At 40.6% G+C, this 16,400-nt stretch overlaps 1 protein-coding gene across 2 annotated transcripts in view; it reads right to left on the reverse strand.

Annotated features, from left to right (window-relative positions):
• Positions 1 to 16,400, reverse strand: part of znf608 (zinc finger protein 608) — a 65,870-nt gene that overhangs the window by 4,685 nt on the left and 44,785 nt on the right. The window contains exons 4-8 of one of the 2 annotated variants that reach the window (XM_026186078.1): positions 8,044 to 9,742; positions 5,883 to 6,360; positions 4,403 to 4,572; positions 2,933 to 3,080; positions 1,470 to 1,526 (exon numbers count right to left, since the gene is read on the reverse strand). In XM_026186078.1, coding sequence (XP_026041863.1) covers positions 1,470 to 1,526; positions 2,933 to 3,080; positions 4,403 to 4,572; positions 5,883 to 6,360; positions 8,044 to 9,742 — 2,552 coding nt within the window. Of the gene's footprint in view, positions 1 to 1,469; positions 1,527 to 2,932; positions 3,081 to 4,402; positions 4,573 to 5,882; positions 6,361 to 7,302; positions 9,743 to 16,400 lie in introns of both variants that reach the window. The other variant, XM_026186077.1, reaches the window with a different exon arrangement.

Below are 16,400 nucleotides of genomic sequence, written 5' to 3' on the forward strand. Positions count from 1 at the left end.
GCACACATCCTGAAAATATCTCAATACAACTTAATACAGCATTTGATAAGATGCCGATACTGGCGGGAACTTTTTTGCTAAATTCTTAAAAAGATGATTAGAAAAGACACATTTAAGCCAGCCTTCTCCTGATTACTGTCCACTTACAAAAAGAAGTTTTAAACATCAGGTGGGTGGGACATATGTGCCTGAGATGACCATATTAAGGATCTCCTTGCAACAGTATATTTATATAACAGAAAGCCAGTAAAATCGAAATAGGATCTCTTTTAAGGGGCATTTTATTATTTGTTCTTTCAAGTAGTTTTTTGTAACACAACTCTTTAATACCTGAAGGAAAAACAGAGATAATTGGTACATGATCTGCAGATGTCACTCCAGGAAGATTACAAATTGCTCCTGTTTTTGGATTCTACAGAGAAACGTGGATATTCTTCATTTCTCTGCAGCTGTGTGCCTCCACTGTTGCCATCACTGCTGTTAATCTCCTCCATTTCACAGCAATTTACATTTATAGACAACTGCAGTGTCTGCAGCAGTACTGTAATCATCACATTAAGCTTTTTAACTGCCTGTCAGGTTCCCTCTGGAATATTTTCACAATTTTAAGCAAACATGGTGATATATGGTTTATGAAAGTATATGGAAAACACTGGAGAGAGGGTAATGATCTACTGGAGGATAATTTCAGCAACGAGGTACGAGTGTCGCACAGCCGAATAAGCAGAGAGCTGTTATTCCCAGCAGAGAAGTTTCAGATATTAGATTTATTGACCTGGCAGACGGCATGAAAATGAGACAATTGTCCAGCTCGTTTTGCTCTCAGTTTGCATTTTATGAGAGAAAATTTTAGCCAATTCATTTCATGATATGAAAACCTGGTAGATAATTTATGAGTCTGTGAGCCACACTGAGAGCAGAACAGGATATTCTGCACATAAATGATGAGTAATTTCAGCAGTAAAACAACACCCTGGCCACTTCAGTACTCTGTGTGCCAGAGCTTTAATACAAAAATGGGCCTAGTTTTTACAGTATTAATATCCAAGCTAACTTAGAAAATGCTTCCGTGATTTGAAGGCAATCTGCATTAAAAATCTAAGCAGCAGTTGTGCTTAATTTGTCTCCTTATTAGGGCGACATAAACCTTTCTTTTAAGAACTTGTACATGAAAAGAAATAATAAAAAATGAACTAAAGCAATATATAAAGTCTAACAATAAAAGCAGGCAAAACGATAAATATATGTGCAGTATATCAAGATCTTTAAAGACAGTGAATTAGAGACTAAAGAGCAGTATCCCAACAATGAGTCCATGCTGCTCCACCCTTTTCAATCAAAGTTGTACAAGGAAGTCTCAACAAAGATGTCTAGTCTATGTATTAAAGATGTTCTGGTCCATTTACCCTGGTTTCCCAGGTGGAACCAGTGAAGCTTTAACATAATTTCAGTGTGTGTTTCAAACGTACCAGTTGAGGAGTGCCCTGACACCTGCTGACTGGAGACCAGCGACCTGGAGCTCAACCCTTAAAAACATAGGAATAGGAACATGAAGAGAAAGTCAGCTGTGATCAATGTTGGAGTTGTTACTCAAAAAAAGGTCATGTATTACTTTACTTTTTGAAACAGGTAATGAACTACATTCCTCAGCTGGTACCTGAGGAAAGTCATTTATTTAACTTCTCCTTTGTGACATCACGTATGCTTTGCATGGCCTGAGATGCACTGTCAGATAATTACCAATTAACAGTATGAGAGTAATGTGTGACTTAAGTCTTTTAGAGCCTATGTCGTAGTACACTCAAGTGGCCGACACTGTTGCCACCATGTGTGTGTTGTGTGCATGCAATGCTCTGCAGTTCCACTGCCAATACACTACTTGGTGCTGAAGATTCTCTCTTTGAATTGATCCATTGTCTACAGCAGCGGTCCCCAACCCCCGGGCCTCGGACCGGTACCGGTCCGTGAGTCGTTTGGTACCAGGCCGCGAGAGTTGAGGCTCAGGTGTGAAATGTATAGTTTTTAGGGTTTTTATCGGTTTTGAGCGTTATTTTGTTATCGTTTTTATCGTTAACTCGGTTTTCCTGGGTCTTTTCACGTGTGTTATGAATAAATCTTCTTTTTTTCAGTACCGGTACTAGTTTTATTTTGTCGTATTTATCCGCGACACCTTAAAGGCCGGTCCATGAAAATAATGTCGGGCATAAACCGGTCCGTGGTGCAAAAAAGGTTGGGGACCGCTGGTCTACAGGATGAGCCAATCACAGTTGATTACAATCTCTGTTAATGTGACATCCTGTTACATTTCTAGGGAGATGCATGTGAGGTTATGGCGTAAGTTAAAGCACAGGGATTCAGAAAGGTTTGTGGTTATGGTGCATCTATGGCATAGATTTATCACAGAAGCTTAAATCTCACTTTAGGCTGTAGCCCCACACAATGATACAAATCTCTATGCTAACCAGGACAAACACACAAAATGTGTTTTCAGTGTTTAAGAGCAAACATCAGGTTGACAACAAAGCTGAAAATCAGCAAAAGGAGTCACATTAGCAACAGCTTTTTCGGCTTTTTGGTCTGTTTCCACTTTAATATTAGCTTCTCACCCGTTTTGTGCAATTAGAGTAGAAGTATTATTGATGTGTCCACTCCTGAAAACTTGCAACCACTCAACTAATTTTTGCCTCCCTGCACATGATGTGAAGTCATCTAATTGTAGCATGTGCAGGAATAAAATGCACGTTTGATTTTTTTATTTTGAAATCCATCAATCCTGTAGGTAACTGAAGAACTTTCTTAATGCAAGTAACACCATAACTGTAATGTGATTACTATGTTACAGAAAAATGTAATGTGATTCCAGTAACATGTTATTTTGTATAGCATATCTCATTATCTAAACACTGTCTGCGTTTGTTTTGCAGATTCATACCTTGGTAGATGTCGTACTGTCCTGACATCAGATTGTAGCTCATACCCAGGTGTGTGTGATGGTGTGTGTGGAGGTGTCGGGCGAATGACACATGGTTCCTCTCTCTCTCCGTCTCTCTCTCTCCCTCAGGGGATCCCTTCTCACCAGGCTACAAACACACACACACACACGCACGCACATACACATACAGACATACACACACACGCTTACACTGTGCCTTTCACTTTTCTGTCTCCATAAGATTTTAGATGTGATCACTATTTTGATCTATTACATTCACATCATGCCAAGAGAAGTTATTTTATATTGACAAAATCAAATCAAGAATTATCTTGGCTAATTTTGCCAAGCTTAAGAAAAAAATGCAAAATTGTATCTCTAGGATTTTTTCAGCAAACAGCAAAAGGTTTGTTTCTGCCTTCTGAAGTGACCCATGTAAGACAAGACATCCTGAAACAGTCATGCCTTTGTTAACAAGTTTGCATGGTGATAGTGTTTAAATACACACATATTCAGGCCTATAATAAGAAGCTAATGAGTAAAATCCAAGTTCAGGTTGGGAGATGTTATATATGAGATAAGCAGCCACCACTTACAGACTAGCCAAAATACCCTTACCAATCCTGGAAGAGCCTGTGGACCACAAACCATGATGTAGGAGGAGCATCTATAGGTTTTAGTGTCAGTCTGAAGTCGAAAAGTAAAGTCAAAAGTTGTGCATGTTTTGTTGCGTACATTGTGTTAGAAGCAACTTGATTCCTGCTTTTCTCCTGTTACCTGCAGGCTACTGTAAAACATTTTTGGTTCTTTAAGCTTTAATATATGCGCCTTAAACTTGTTAAAAAATGAGACTTCTAAGTGTGCTAATATTCAAATGATTTTATTTTTCTTTAACTGTTAAACTTCACAAAGGCTAAAACTGTCTAGGGCACATCTAAACACTCATTTAATGGAATAGAAATATAATCCATCAGACAGTTAACTTATACAGTCAACATTTTGCCGGCTTTACTTTGTGGTTTCCAGGCTGAACTTTATTAATATAAGTCCAGTCTTTACGAACCAAATCATTTGCGGGACACCCACATGCAGGGCTTTTAGTATATTTTTCCTCTCTCTCTCTGTTGCTTTGTCTGCAAAGGAAAAACAAAACAATAACCTGATTATAAAAATAATCCTAAAACCTTCTTTGCACATGTATGTGTTGAGGTCGTCACAATAGTTTCCTATTTAGGGGTTTATAAGGCATGTTTATGCCACGCTGATGTTATGTGATGGTCTTCATGAGTGACTGCTTTAAATGCAGAGTGGAATCAAAGCAGGCTACCATTTTTACCCCCATCTTTATCTTTCCCTGAGGTGTTTTTCCTGTCTGAGGAAGATATCAGATCTGTGTCGTGTGAAGGAAAACAAACATCAGAAGTGTGTCGCTGTGAGCTGCAGTGTAGATGTGGCAGTAAAGCCTCTCACAGCAGGTGATTTTCCGTGATACTGATGGCTCTGCTGCTGCAGCAGCTCCATGGCTGAGGATGAGGATGAGTCGCTGCTCTGCTTGCTGCTCACCGCTCCTCCTCTGCCGGGTGGTGTCACCTCCGATTCTTCCCTGCCTGCTGTCTTACCGTACAGAGGATAATGAAAACCTATGACGACAAACACAGAAACAAAGAAACAGGCACACAGTAACTTTACATATCTATAAAAAATACAAATTATATTACCAACTCCAAACCAGTACATTCATTTGCAATACTTAACATGATATATATGATATTTATACTTGCACTTATTAAACTTTATTATAAATCTAAATGAATTGCACTTTACATTTTTAAGAAATACACAACGTAGCTATGTGACACTACTAAAACTCATATATGCAAATTGATATATTTATAATTCGCCACCAAATACTCAAAACCTTTGAATTTTCTGACAGTTATTTCATGGTTCAGGCTTTAAAGAATTAACTAAGCCAAAAATAATCAAGAAAATTTCTTAATATAGTTTTGCATGTTAAGCAAACTCATCTTTTGCTGTATATGAACAAGGAGAATGAACAGACGCAATATATATGAGAGATTATGTTGTGAATTGGAATTCAGTTTCATAAATAAAGGCCTGCTGTTGCAGTTGCCTTTCATACTCCAGTATAGGGGGCAGCATTGTGTGACAATATCCTTTCAGACAAAGGACCCCCAGCCATCCTGCTGAGGCTGAGCTGTCATCAGCTGTGAATGAAGAATGAGTGACTCACCGGAGAAGCAAATTTATATATTGCTCAGTTATGTTCACTGATATTCTCAGTATTCACAAAGTGTTGGGAGATTAGACTATGTGCAGCGGAGCACTGCATAACGTATGTGATGTGTGTAAGTGTACGCACTTCAGACTGCACAGGCAAGTGAACAACCCACTTCTTTTTGTGTGAGGGGAACAAAGAAGAAATGCTTGACTGTTTTATAGTCAGCTCATCTTCCTGGTATCTTAGGATGTTAAAAAGCACAAACCTGATGCGACATGCCAGATAAACACCAGCCTCTGTAATCAGTGAAGGGTATTTTATTTGCTGAATGACAGCAGGTAAAACTCATATGATGGCTAATACTATGTAACTATGCATCTTCACTCATTTAAAAGCCTTTCAGTGATTCAGTTTCAACTAACACATCAATTCTTGTTATTGCTTCAGCTTAAACTTCAAACTGAATGTTTCAGATGTAGCACTCTACTGTATTTTAATGTGAATACGCAAGTATAAGTGTAAACAAGAACTTTAGCTAAACTACTTAGCTGAGCCGAGACTAAATGGTGGAAACAGAGGTAAATAGCTAACAGTTCCCTAGATTAATTTTTGCATTGTTCCGCCTTTGTCTTCTGAGCTCTTATAACATATTTACCAAAATGTTGAACTACGCCCTTAACATTAACTCCGACCTTCACTCAGTCTTACCTGGGTAATTGTGGACCAGGGTTGGGGATACCCCTCTGTAGGAGCCCCCACTGCTCTCGCACATTGCCAGGTAGGGTTGATAGGAGGAGTGCTGGTACTGAATGTAGGGCTGCTGAGGGGTCATTGGAGGAGAAACTGCCGCCCGGGCACTTTGTGACTCCTCAGACAGCCCTCCCATTGGCTCCTGGCCCTGATCATCCAGCCCTTCCAGCCTGTCTGAATCCTCCGTGTCGATGGCAGGCGGGAGATCGTGCGGTGCATGGACCCTGGCTTTTTTAGCATCTGCACCCACAACTCCTCCTCTTTCTCCTCCACCTCCTCCTCCTGAAGTCATCTTGGCTCCGGCAGGCTCCATGGTAGCTCCCCATTCTTTTCCACTGTCTGATTCGCCCTCCTCAGCCTCCTCCCCATGCTGACTCTGTAGCTCTGAGTATTTGCTGTGAGCGAGGCGGTGAGCCCAGGTGGGGCCGTCTGAGGGCTAGATCGATGGGGACAAGTGTTGGTGCTACTTGCAGTGTTTCCCCTATAATTCTTTGTTAACAGTGGTGGGTGGGAGTCATTTTGGGGTTGGTTCAACTCCAGTCCACGTCTGTCCCAGTTTGTGTTTACACGGGTAGTCGAAGGGCTAAAACTAAATGCCTTTTTTTGGATTAAGTCTAAATGTTATCTCTTTGTCTCTTGGGATTTTTGGAGGAAAAGCAAAGCAAATTTATGACTTTCATTGCACATTTTCTTTTTAACAGGGGTGGAAAATTTCTTGTTGCGGCGGCCCACCGCTGCTGAATGACTATAGAGGAAACACTGAGTGAACAGAGCCATAGACAGACCATCTATCACTGGCTCTGGGTGTGATGTTGATGAAGGATGACGACGTTTCAACAGCAGGCGGCCATTCAGAAGTGGGATGTGAAGACTGTGGCGTCCCTCTCAATGACACGAATCAAGACACGCCTCACACATGATCAAGTGCAGAATTTAGGCCAAGAAAAAAAAGAACCTACCCTCCCCAACGCAGCTTTCGCTCAATTTGTACAGCCTTTGTTTGTTTTTTCTTTTTTACATCAGCATGGCTAGAGTCAGCGATTAATCGCATTGTGAGAAGACATGGGTTACAAATCTGTACAAGCTTACGGGTTAGAAAGGGGTTTTTTTTAGCTTCTTTACAGCTAAGGTGGTAATTCTCTCTCTAAACATCAAAATCGTTTGCCTCCATCAAATCAAACAATTTTGAACGAAGTAGCATGTTAAAGTAGAGCTACACCACCACAGAAGCCACATGGTCTTTTTTTATTAGCACCTATTGGTTTAGCTGTACACACTGTGTGATTAATCTCTTTGTGACACTCAACAGCAGTCATTAAAGCACACCAACAACACCATCAGCGGCGGCGGCAGGTTATAGACACAGGGAGAAACTTACACTGGAAAAGGAAACATTTGAGTCCAGATCTGTCTGACTGTTTGGGTTGTGGAGTGATGAAGAAGAGGAAGAGGAGGGTGACTTGATGTCATCACAGTCTTTCATTGAGACCTGGTGCTGGTCCACCATGCCACTGTGCACTGACTTTATGCCCAGGCTCTGTCCCCTTTCTCCCCTCTCACTCATCTCTACATAGGACAGGACAGGTTTGGGACAGCAACCTTTAGCACCGTCTGGACCTTTACCTAGCATGGGTCCACCAGCTGAACACCCAACCATATGTTTAACTTCCTCACTGTCTCTCACAGTCTGTGCCCTCTGCTTGGCACTGGATGTCTGGTCACAGCATTTGGAAGATAATAACAGTTTTTGGTCCATGTACAGTCCCCTTGAATACTGGCCATAATATAGGGACTGGGCCAAAGCTGTCTGGGTCTGACTCATAGCCAGCTGTAGCTGAGACTGAGGTGGTCCGTCACCTTTCTTGGAATCAGAGAACTCGTGGGAGGAGTTTTTATCCTCCTCTTTCATTTCTTCTTTTCTGTCTTTCCCCTTGCAGTCGTGGGCTGAGCTTTTGTGGAAAGTCATGTTGCTGCTGTTCTGCCTATCTGACTGCATGTATCCTGACAGGTAGTAGGGCTCATAACTATGGTAGTACGGGGACTGAGGGTCTTTTGATGACGGGGTGCATGCTGTGGGTGGAGTTTTACCAGAGTTACTATGGTTGCTGTTGGAGCTCACCTCGGAAGAAGTTGAGGAGCCAGACTTGGATCTGATTCCATCTGACCGACATTCGGAAGATCCCCCATCATCTGCAGCATCTGAGATGTCAGAGTAGGCGGGACTGTTATTCTTGCTGCTGCTGTCTGCTGTACCCAGGCAACTACCACTTGCATCAAGGCGTGATGAGCTACCAATAGAGGGACTGGGGGCATTGTCAGTAAAGGTGTAGACCTTGTCGGCCTCAGCACGAATACTGGCCATCCTGCTCTCTTGGCTCTCACTGAGTCCATTCATTACATCCTGCTTGCTGAGGTGTTCCTTTAGAAGGCTTCCAGAATTCTCTTTCACCCCAATTTTAGACCCAACACCATCATCCATTTTTATTCCACTGCTGTCTCCATTAGGTGTTCTCACTGCATCTTTGTTATGTTTGTCTTTAAGTCTCCGCTTTTCTTTTTTCCTGGTCTCCTTGCAGGTGACCAGCGTAGCTTTGACCAGGCTTGGCTCTACAACAATGCTTAACTTTGGCTTGATGGGTTTCAAAGGAAGATTTTTACTAGTGAGGCCTACAGCTGCCATAGGAGATGGCTGCTGTGAGTTAACAGCATCTGCTGTGCTGGATGGATATGTTGTGTTGGGTATGGCGATAAGTTTAGGGGGAGCAGGGGCTGGAGCAATTGGCCGGTTGGTCCTTGACTTGGACAGCTTCTCTACCTTCCCGTTGGCCTTCTTGCCCTTATCACAGGCATTTCCCTTTTTCTCGATCAAACCTTCAGCTTCCAGTTTGGGCATCTCGACTGAGGAGTTCCTGTCTGGGACCATGCAGTTCTCCAGAACCACAGTCATGTTAGATATGATTGGCAGATTGCTAAGGTCATCAATTAGACCATCTTTTAGCAGTGAGGTTCTTCTGGTTTTGGAGTTGGCTGTGGGGCTGTGGTCGGTACTGAGAAGAAGTCGTCTGTTTTTAGGTGACCCCACTGTGGTCACCTTATACAGAGGAGCATTTTTCTTTGAGGAGCTGTTGGTATTAGTGCTGTTGTTTGTCTCTGAGAGGTCATATGTCATGTTGCTGATGCTGTCCTCGCAGTCTGATAGCCGTTCTTCGCTCTCCCCATCCTTCATGGGTTCCAGTTCAGGCTTCCGCTGCTCCTCAACCTCCAGGTGTGCATGCGTCTGGTGGTAGCGCAGGCCATTGATGTGCTTATAGCGCTTAGTGCAGTTTGGGTGGGGGCAGTCAATGAGGATGGGTGGTGGTGGTGATGAAGCACAGCCTCCTCCTGGATCCATAAACGATGGGTCAGATTTACCCTGTGGTGTGGACGGGGCGCTTCGGGATTTTGCACGAATCCTCTTCCCATTGCTATTTTTAACGTCATCTGAGGACACCAGGCTGAGATCCAAGTCAGATGGTGGCTTGTTCTTTCGCTTCCCAGATGAGAGAGAGGCTGGTTTCACTTCCTCCACAGTGAAGAAAGAAGGAGGTGCTCGGCAGTTGCTGTTGATGAGGTTAAGACTGCCTCTTCTTCCTTTGCTGTGGATAGGTGCAGCTGTTCCGGCCACACCACCTCCGCGGCTCCTGTGCTGAGACAGACCACGGACTTTGGCAGCAGGGGTCGGCTCTACACAGGGTCGATCGGCCATGGCAATTCGCATACGCTTTCCCCGGCCACGACCACCTGGTAACTCAGGGTCACTGGAGGGTGATTCACAAAACCTAGACAGAGGAGGAAAAAAACAATGAACTAAGTAAATTCCCTTTGATCAAATAACAGTCATACTAATCAATTAATCAAAAGCCCTTGATTAACTGATCATCTTTAAGTGTGACTAACTCTACAAAAGCAGAGTTTCTGACAGTTTTGAGGTGGGTAATAACACAATTCAATCGAGAAAAGACTTCTACAGCTGATCTTAGAGCTTTGAGAACGAACAGTTATTGCCCATAAATCTGGAAACGGTTAAAAGGCCATTCCCAAACAATTTGAGGCCCATCATTCTACCATAAGAAAGATTGTTCACAAATGGAAAAACATTCCTGGGAAAGTCCCAAAGAAGGATGTTCCAGCAAATTCACCCTAAGATCTGTCACGATCCTGGGTCTTATGACCCAGTGTTTTGAGTTTTAGTTCATTTTGATGTTTATAGTATGTTTAAGCTCATTAGGTCTCCTATGTTCATTTGCTTATTAGTTCCCCCTTGTGTTTCCAACCCATGTTAAGTCTCCCCTGCTCTTCATGTGTTTCATGTCTGTGTCTTACGTTGTCAAGTTCTGGTTGTCATGTCTGCGTCTCATTATGTTTCCTATTTTATTTTGAAGAGATCTTGTGTTTTTATTTTATGGTTTGTTTTGAGTCCTTTGTTGTACTGTTTCTTGTTTCCCTAGGTCTCAGTTATGGTTATCATAGGTTTAGTTCTTTGGCTTTGTAATATGGCTTCCCTGTGTTCCATGTTGTGTCTACTGTGACGTTTTTGTACCATGTTTCAGGTTCCTACTGTATGTTCTGTCTCCCCAGTTGCTGTTAAGTTTACATGTCTAGAGTTCAGTCAGTGTGTTTCCTGTTTTACTTTGGAGGTCCGTGTCTCATGTCAGTGTTTCTAGTTTTGCTTCCCTTGTCTCGTCCAGCCTGATTACTCCCAGCTGTGCTCTCCTTCTGTGTCTTGTTCCCTCGTTATCCCTCTGTGTATTTGAGCCCTGTGTTTCTCTTTGTTAGTGTCGTAGTCTCCCTCGTGGCCTGTGTGTCAGTTTATCCATGCCCCAGTTTAGTTTTGTTATATTTTTGTGCCATTCTGCAATAAAGCAGCTTTTTGAGTTTTATTCCTGCGTGGTGAGTTTTGCGTTTGGGTCCTTCTCTTGCCTGCACACAGCCGAAACATGACAAGATCAGACAATGTAATACTGCCAAAAGACAAGAGCTACTTCTACAGGTCTCTGTTAATCAAGGTGTTATATTGGTCAACTCAAAGTCCAGACTGTGACAAGTCTGCAATGCTCTGAACTTTAAGACCTCAATTAACTGAAGCCACGATGTAAAAAAGAGTGGGACAAAATTTTTGACAGTCATGTGAAAGACTGATAAAAGGACTTCTGGTTGACTTGTCCCAAAGTTCAAATCATTTGACTGGAGTAATCCTGGGCATGTTAAGTACAACAAAAAAATCACAGATAAGACATGTGAGAGGACAGTTGTGCACTTCCAAAAACAACCCACACTGATGCCACAAAATACATAAAAATAATTAAACTCATTCTGCTCTGCGAAAGCAGCCTTTGTGTGAGTTAGAGAGGGAAGGTTATCCAGAAGGTAACTCTTTAAGTTCTGAATAATAGAAAAACAGAAATAGGAGAATGAGCAACTTAAAAAGTAACTGTGGAAAGTGCAATTTGGGTTAGTTAAGTTAGTAAGAAACTCTTTCAACATTGTACTTCCAAACAGTTTGCTTTGATTTTACTCTTCCACACAAGGAAATATGCTTCGAAAGTGAGAAAAGAAATTGCTTAAAGATGACGGCTGTGCTGTGATTTTGGCTCCAATAACATGTAAAATAATGAGACACAACAGAAGGTTTCTTACTTTTGTCTCTCTCGTACTGTGCTTACTAATGAGGATGAAGAGGGGTTGTCCTCTGATTGTTGGTGTTTTCCATCTAATACTGTAGGGTCTTTACCCTACAACACTGACTTGAGGTGACTGTTGCTGTAAACTATGAACTGAATGCTATTCAGGACAGCCCTAGTGTTGTTGTGTTTGTAGAATATATATTCCATTATTTATTGTTGAGGTCATGACATCTTCCTTAAATCCTGAGCTGAAAACAAGATTCTCTTTTTCATGTCCATGCTTTTGTTCCTGAAAGGTTTTCATTTTTTATACCAAGAACAGCTTGTTCATATCATTACCCAAACTGAACTCCAGAATCAGACAGAGACCCCATGAGATAACATATTACCATTCAAGGCTCATCTGAACCAATTTACCCAGTCGTCAGGCATAAAAATCGACTTTTTTCTGTACAAAGCCTGTTCCTCTTTTGATAACATAAAAAAATCCTGTACAATCCACAGTTATCTCTGCATTTGATATGGAGACATTTTGTATTCACTTGCCGTCCCTTCTACTTTGAAGTCTTTTGATGCTGTTTACCTCGGTGCCTAGCATCTTAACACTGGAGATGCTTTTCCACACTCGGATATTGTTATTCATATCAAAAACCTGTCTGCTGTGATGAGAAAAATGCCTCACTTTATGTTTATCCGCAGTGTAAAGCATGGCTTTAGACGCCGGACTCTGAACCTTGCATCGGAGCTGGCCTTCTAATGCATTAATTATGACACGTTATCACAGGACTGATTTGTGTTAAATACCCAGTGAATAAATTCTGACCTTGGAAAAAGAGTTTTGGGTATTAATCACCTTATTAATGGAACGGACTACAGAGCACGTTGAGACTAGACTTTCTCGTCTCCCTCTGTGATTTTAAAACGATGATATCTCACATTTTCTGTGATGTTTGTAATTGCTTTTTTCTCCATCAGTGTGTCCCTGAATGTCACAGAAGCAGCCGGAACATGCAACTGAAATTTTATGTATTTTCCTTTGACATTTCAAGGATATCTCTTCTATTTAAAACGTGTTTTTTAATCAACTGAGTGATGATGCTTTCCGACCACTCAACTTTTTAATAATCTGAAACTTATTTTTGATATTTCATCCAATTTTAGTTAAATCTTTCAGCTGCGTTTTCACTCAAAAATGGATGAATCAATCATAGAAGAGGAAGGGTTTTATTCCATTGAATTATATAACAAAACCCAGATTTGGTCACCATTGACAGACGTCCACACTGATGAGAACCCGAATGAATTTGGTGCCCGTTTTCTGAGATTAAGCAGTAATTGCCATGACAACAATCGTTTACATACAGGGTTGATAATTGAGAGGTTTCATCGGAGCGAGGAGGGACTGTCACATTTTCCACTCAACAATTACAAAAACCACTCATCGTTTATGAAACAGTTGAGATGTAGAGTGGAGAGCATTTTTGTTAAAGCTCATCACAACAGCTGACAGCCCCAAAGCCAATTGAGCCTTTTTATCATTTTAGCAACATTAAAGCACTTTGAAGAAATAGGTGCTCTTTCCAGTTAATCAAATAAACAATCAGCAGCAAATAAAAGCCAATAACAATAAAATGATGAAACAAAACGCGGTGGATCAAACAGGGAAATAAACCAGGCAGCAGTATGCCCTTAAGTGTGTTTACAGTGGGAATATGAATTGCTTGGGGCCTGATTTCAACAGTAAATGTCTGAGAGCTTATAAGAGAAACACACTGCGAAGCTCACAACCCAGCTTAGCAAACCAAATTGATGTTTTGAAAACCGAAATTCATACTAAACGACTGCTATAACCTTCAGCGCAGAGAAAAAAAACTGCTGCAAAAACCTCCTGGTGACTGTATTAAGCACCACATTAGCAGGCAAGGCTCTCTATTTAATCTTTAATAATACCTTTCTTTTTTGTCTAAATGGAAGTGAAAGACAGATCAAAATGAGCTTCCACCTAAAGACCTGACTTCTAGTTTTGAAATGTTAATGAAAACTAGAAAGATTTGCATTTCCTGCGAAAATGCAGTGTGGATGCTTTAAAGCTGAAGCTGTATGCAAAAACTAGCTGAAAAAGCTGAAAAGTTGCAGAAATTGTAAAAACTTTGCAGAAGCAAAGGAACTTTGCTAAAATGGAATAACTTAGCAGAACTGCAATATCTTAGAGGAAACATAATACTTGGCAGAAATACAATAGCATAGCAGAACTTAGCAGAAATATTGTAACTTACCAGAAACATGATAACTTCTCAAAAATACAAGAATTTAGGAGAAATAGTATAAGATAACAGAAAGAATATATTTAGCCAAAAATACTTAAGCATTACAGAAACACTATGATTTAGAAAAATAGTACAACAGAGCAGAAATACTGTGATTTACCAGAGACACTGTGATGAACTATGAATATTGTAATTTTAAATCAATACAAATACTATAATTTGACAGAAATACTATATTTAGCACAAATCTTATAAAATAGCAGAAATAGTATGATTTAGCACAATAGTAATAACTTAAACAGAAAAATTGGAAAAGCAAAATGGACAGCTGAAAAAATGCTGAACATGCTAAGGGTCCCTCAAATATACTTGTTAAATGAAAAAAATTGGCAAAAAAAAATATAACAGCCACACAATCACAAATATGGACACATATGGAAACACACATGCACAGAGAGAGACACACACAAGATCCAATTCAGTCAACCAGTCTAAATATATTGAATTTGAATCTTACAATGAGATCATCCCATAAAAAGGCTTCCTCTCTCTCTCTCTCTCTCTCACACACACACACACACACACACACACACACACACACACACACACACACACACACACACACACACACACAGAAGTAAGTTTCTAGCTCAGTCAAGCAGCCTTGGAGCTGCTGAATTTGAATCCACCAATCAGAGAGCCTGTGCACTTTTCCCCGCCAAAACAGGTGCACGCAGCACAGAGAGACACAGGATTTTTGCAGTCTATTTCTCATAATGACGACTCCCCTCAAATAAATGACCATAATTTCCTAACCGTAGGGGCTAGAACGGTCATTCTTACACCGTTTTGTTCAGAAGAGATGGGGGAATCTTAAAGTGTTGACAATTTATCATTAAAATATGAATTATTAAAGATAATTGGCTTCTAATGCACCATAACTGAGTAGAGCAAAGCAAAAACTGCCTTGACTTGCCCTCAAACAACGCTTTCTAACTCTAAATCTATTTGGAGTATCAATATCATTCTTTCACCGTAAGAGACAGCAGGCTTTGGTGAACAATCATGGAAATTTTCAGGTCTCTGTGGAAATCCATTAAAAAGATATGACGAGAGAAAAAAGTGGTTCATTTCCAGAGTTTGAAATCTGAAGAAATCTGAGCGAAGGACGAAGTTCCTACCCTCAAACAAGTCTTAACTCATTTCAGAACGGTAATAGGTGAGAAAATAATTCTTGAATTGTGAGCGTCAGGAGTGTCTGAAGATATACTGGGACAAGCCTTATGTCTTAACTTTGCTTCGTTAAGGAGATATGACGATTCGAATATGCCTCATTACAGAAATCAAGCGGTGATTTTGAACAAGCTCTCCATTGACTTTCTATGGAGAGTTTTGCGACTTTGTGTTGGTCTGAGGAGATTTGCCAAAATTCTATAAATCCCACAACAATGATAGTGACATTTTCGGAAACCCATCAAAAATACCTACGTTTTGATGTATAATTTGTGGAAGTTGAGTGAAGATTGAGCAAGTAGCAAGAAGTTGTTCGGACATGAAGAGAAGACTGCAAAACCTTCAGTGGCACACTGGAAGCCAAGTGCATAGCAACCATAACAACGCATGTATTTTGTGAAAAATCACAATTTTGCAACTGAAAACTTTAAGAGGCATAAAGGTAAAACGGTAAAAGATTTGAAAAAGCTGAATCATACCTGAATAGCCCAATAATTTGAGAACATTTTAAAGTTTGAATGGTTGTTCTACGTGAAAATATGAGGAAGTAGTTAAGTTTCAGAAACAAGCAAATTTTAGCAGAATTACAGAAGTTTCCCATTCATTTCAATGGGACAAATTAAGCTTAATATTTTAAAAAGTACCAAAAGACATAGCAGGAATTAGCAGAAATAGCAGAATATTTTAAAATTTGAACGGTGAAAATCGGTGAAAATCGGCTGAAAATTGTGGAAGTAGTTAAGTGCCAAAAAGTGTACGGAAGTCCCAAGAGGAACTCAATAGTGTGGATGCTTAAAGCATCCACACAATTATTTCACCACAGATGCCATCCTTGAGTAAGGAACCATCTTTTAGAAACTTAAAGTAAAGAAGGTCCAACACATTTTTCATTGATTAGTTTTTTCTTTGTCTGTCTGTCTTTTTTTGGCCTAGACTACTGAAACTTTTCTCTGGAAAAATCAATTCATTGCCATTGCAAACAACCCACACAATGCACTGTGGCGTGGGACCAGTACCAAACTGAAGTATAAAATTTAATGTGATATAAGTCCTGGAAAGGAGAATGGCCTGACATGATTTATAGCGGTCAGCAGCTCCAACCAAACCTCCCACTTGATTTGTCTGAGCTCCACTAGTCTTGTGTGTTTCAGTGTGAGTAAAGTTTGTCTTACATATTAGAGGAAGACTCGGCACCAGAGCATATGAACTTTGACAGGGGGACATCAACTCACTTTGCTATTTCATTAAAACACTCCCACACACAGCAAATAGATACACATGACTACTATCATTACTGTTGTTATGGATAAATA

Source organism: Astatotilapia calliptera, chromosome 12, assembly GCF_900246225.1.
Source record: "Astatotilapia calliptera chromosome 12, fAstCal1.2, whole genome shotgun sequence".
Classification (NCBI taxonomy): domain Eukaryota; kingdom Metazoa; phylum Chordata; class Actinopteri; order Cichliformes; family Cichlidae; genus Astatotilapia; species Astatotilapia calliptera.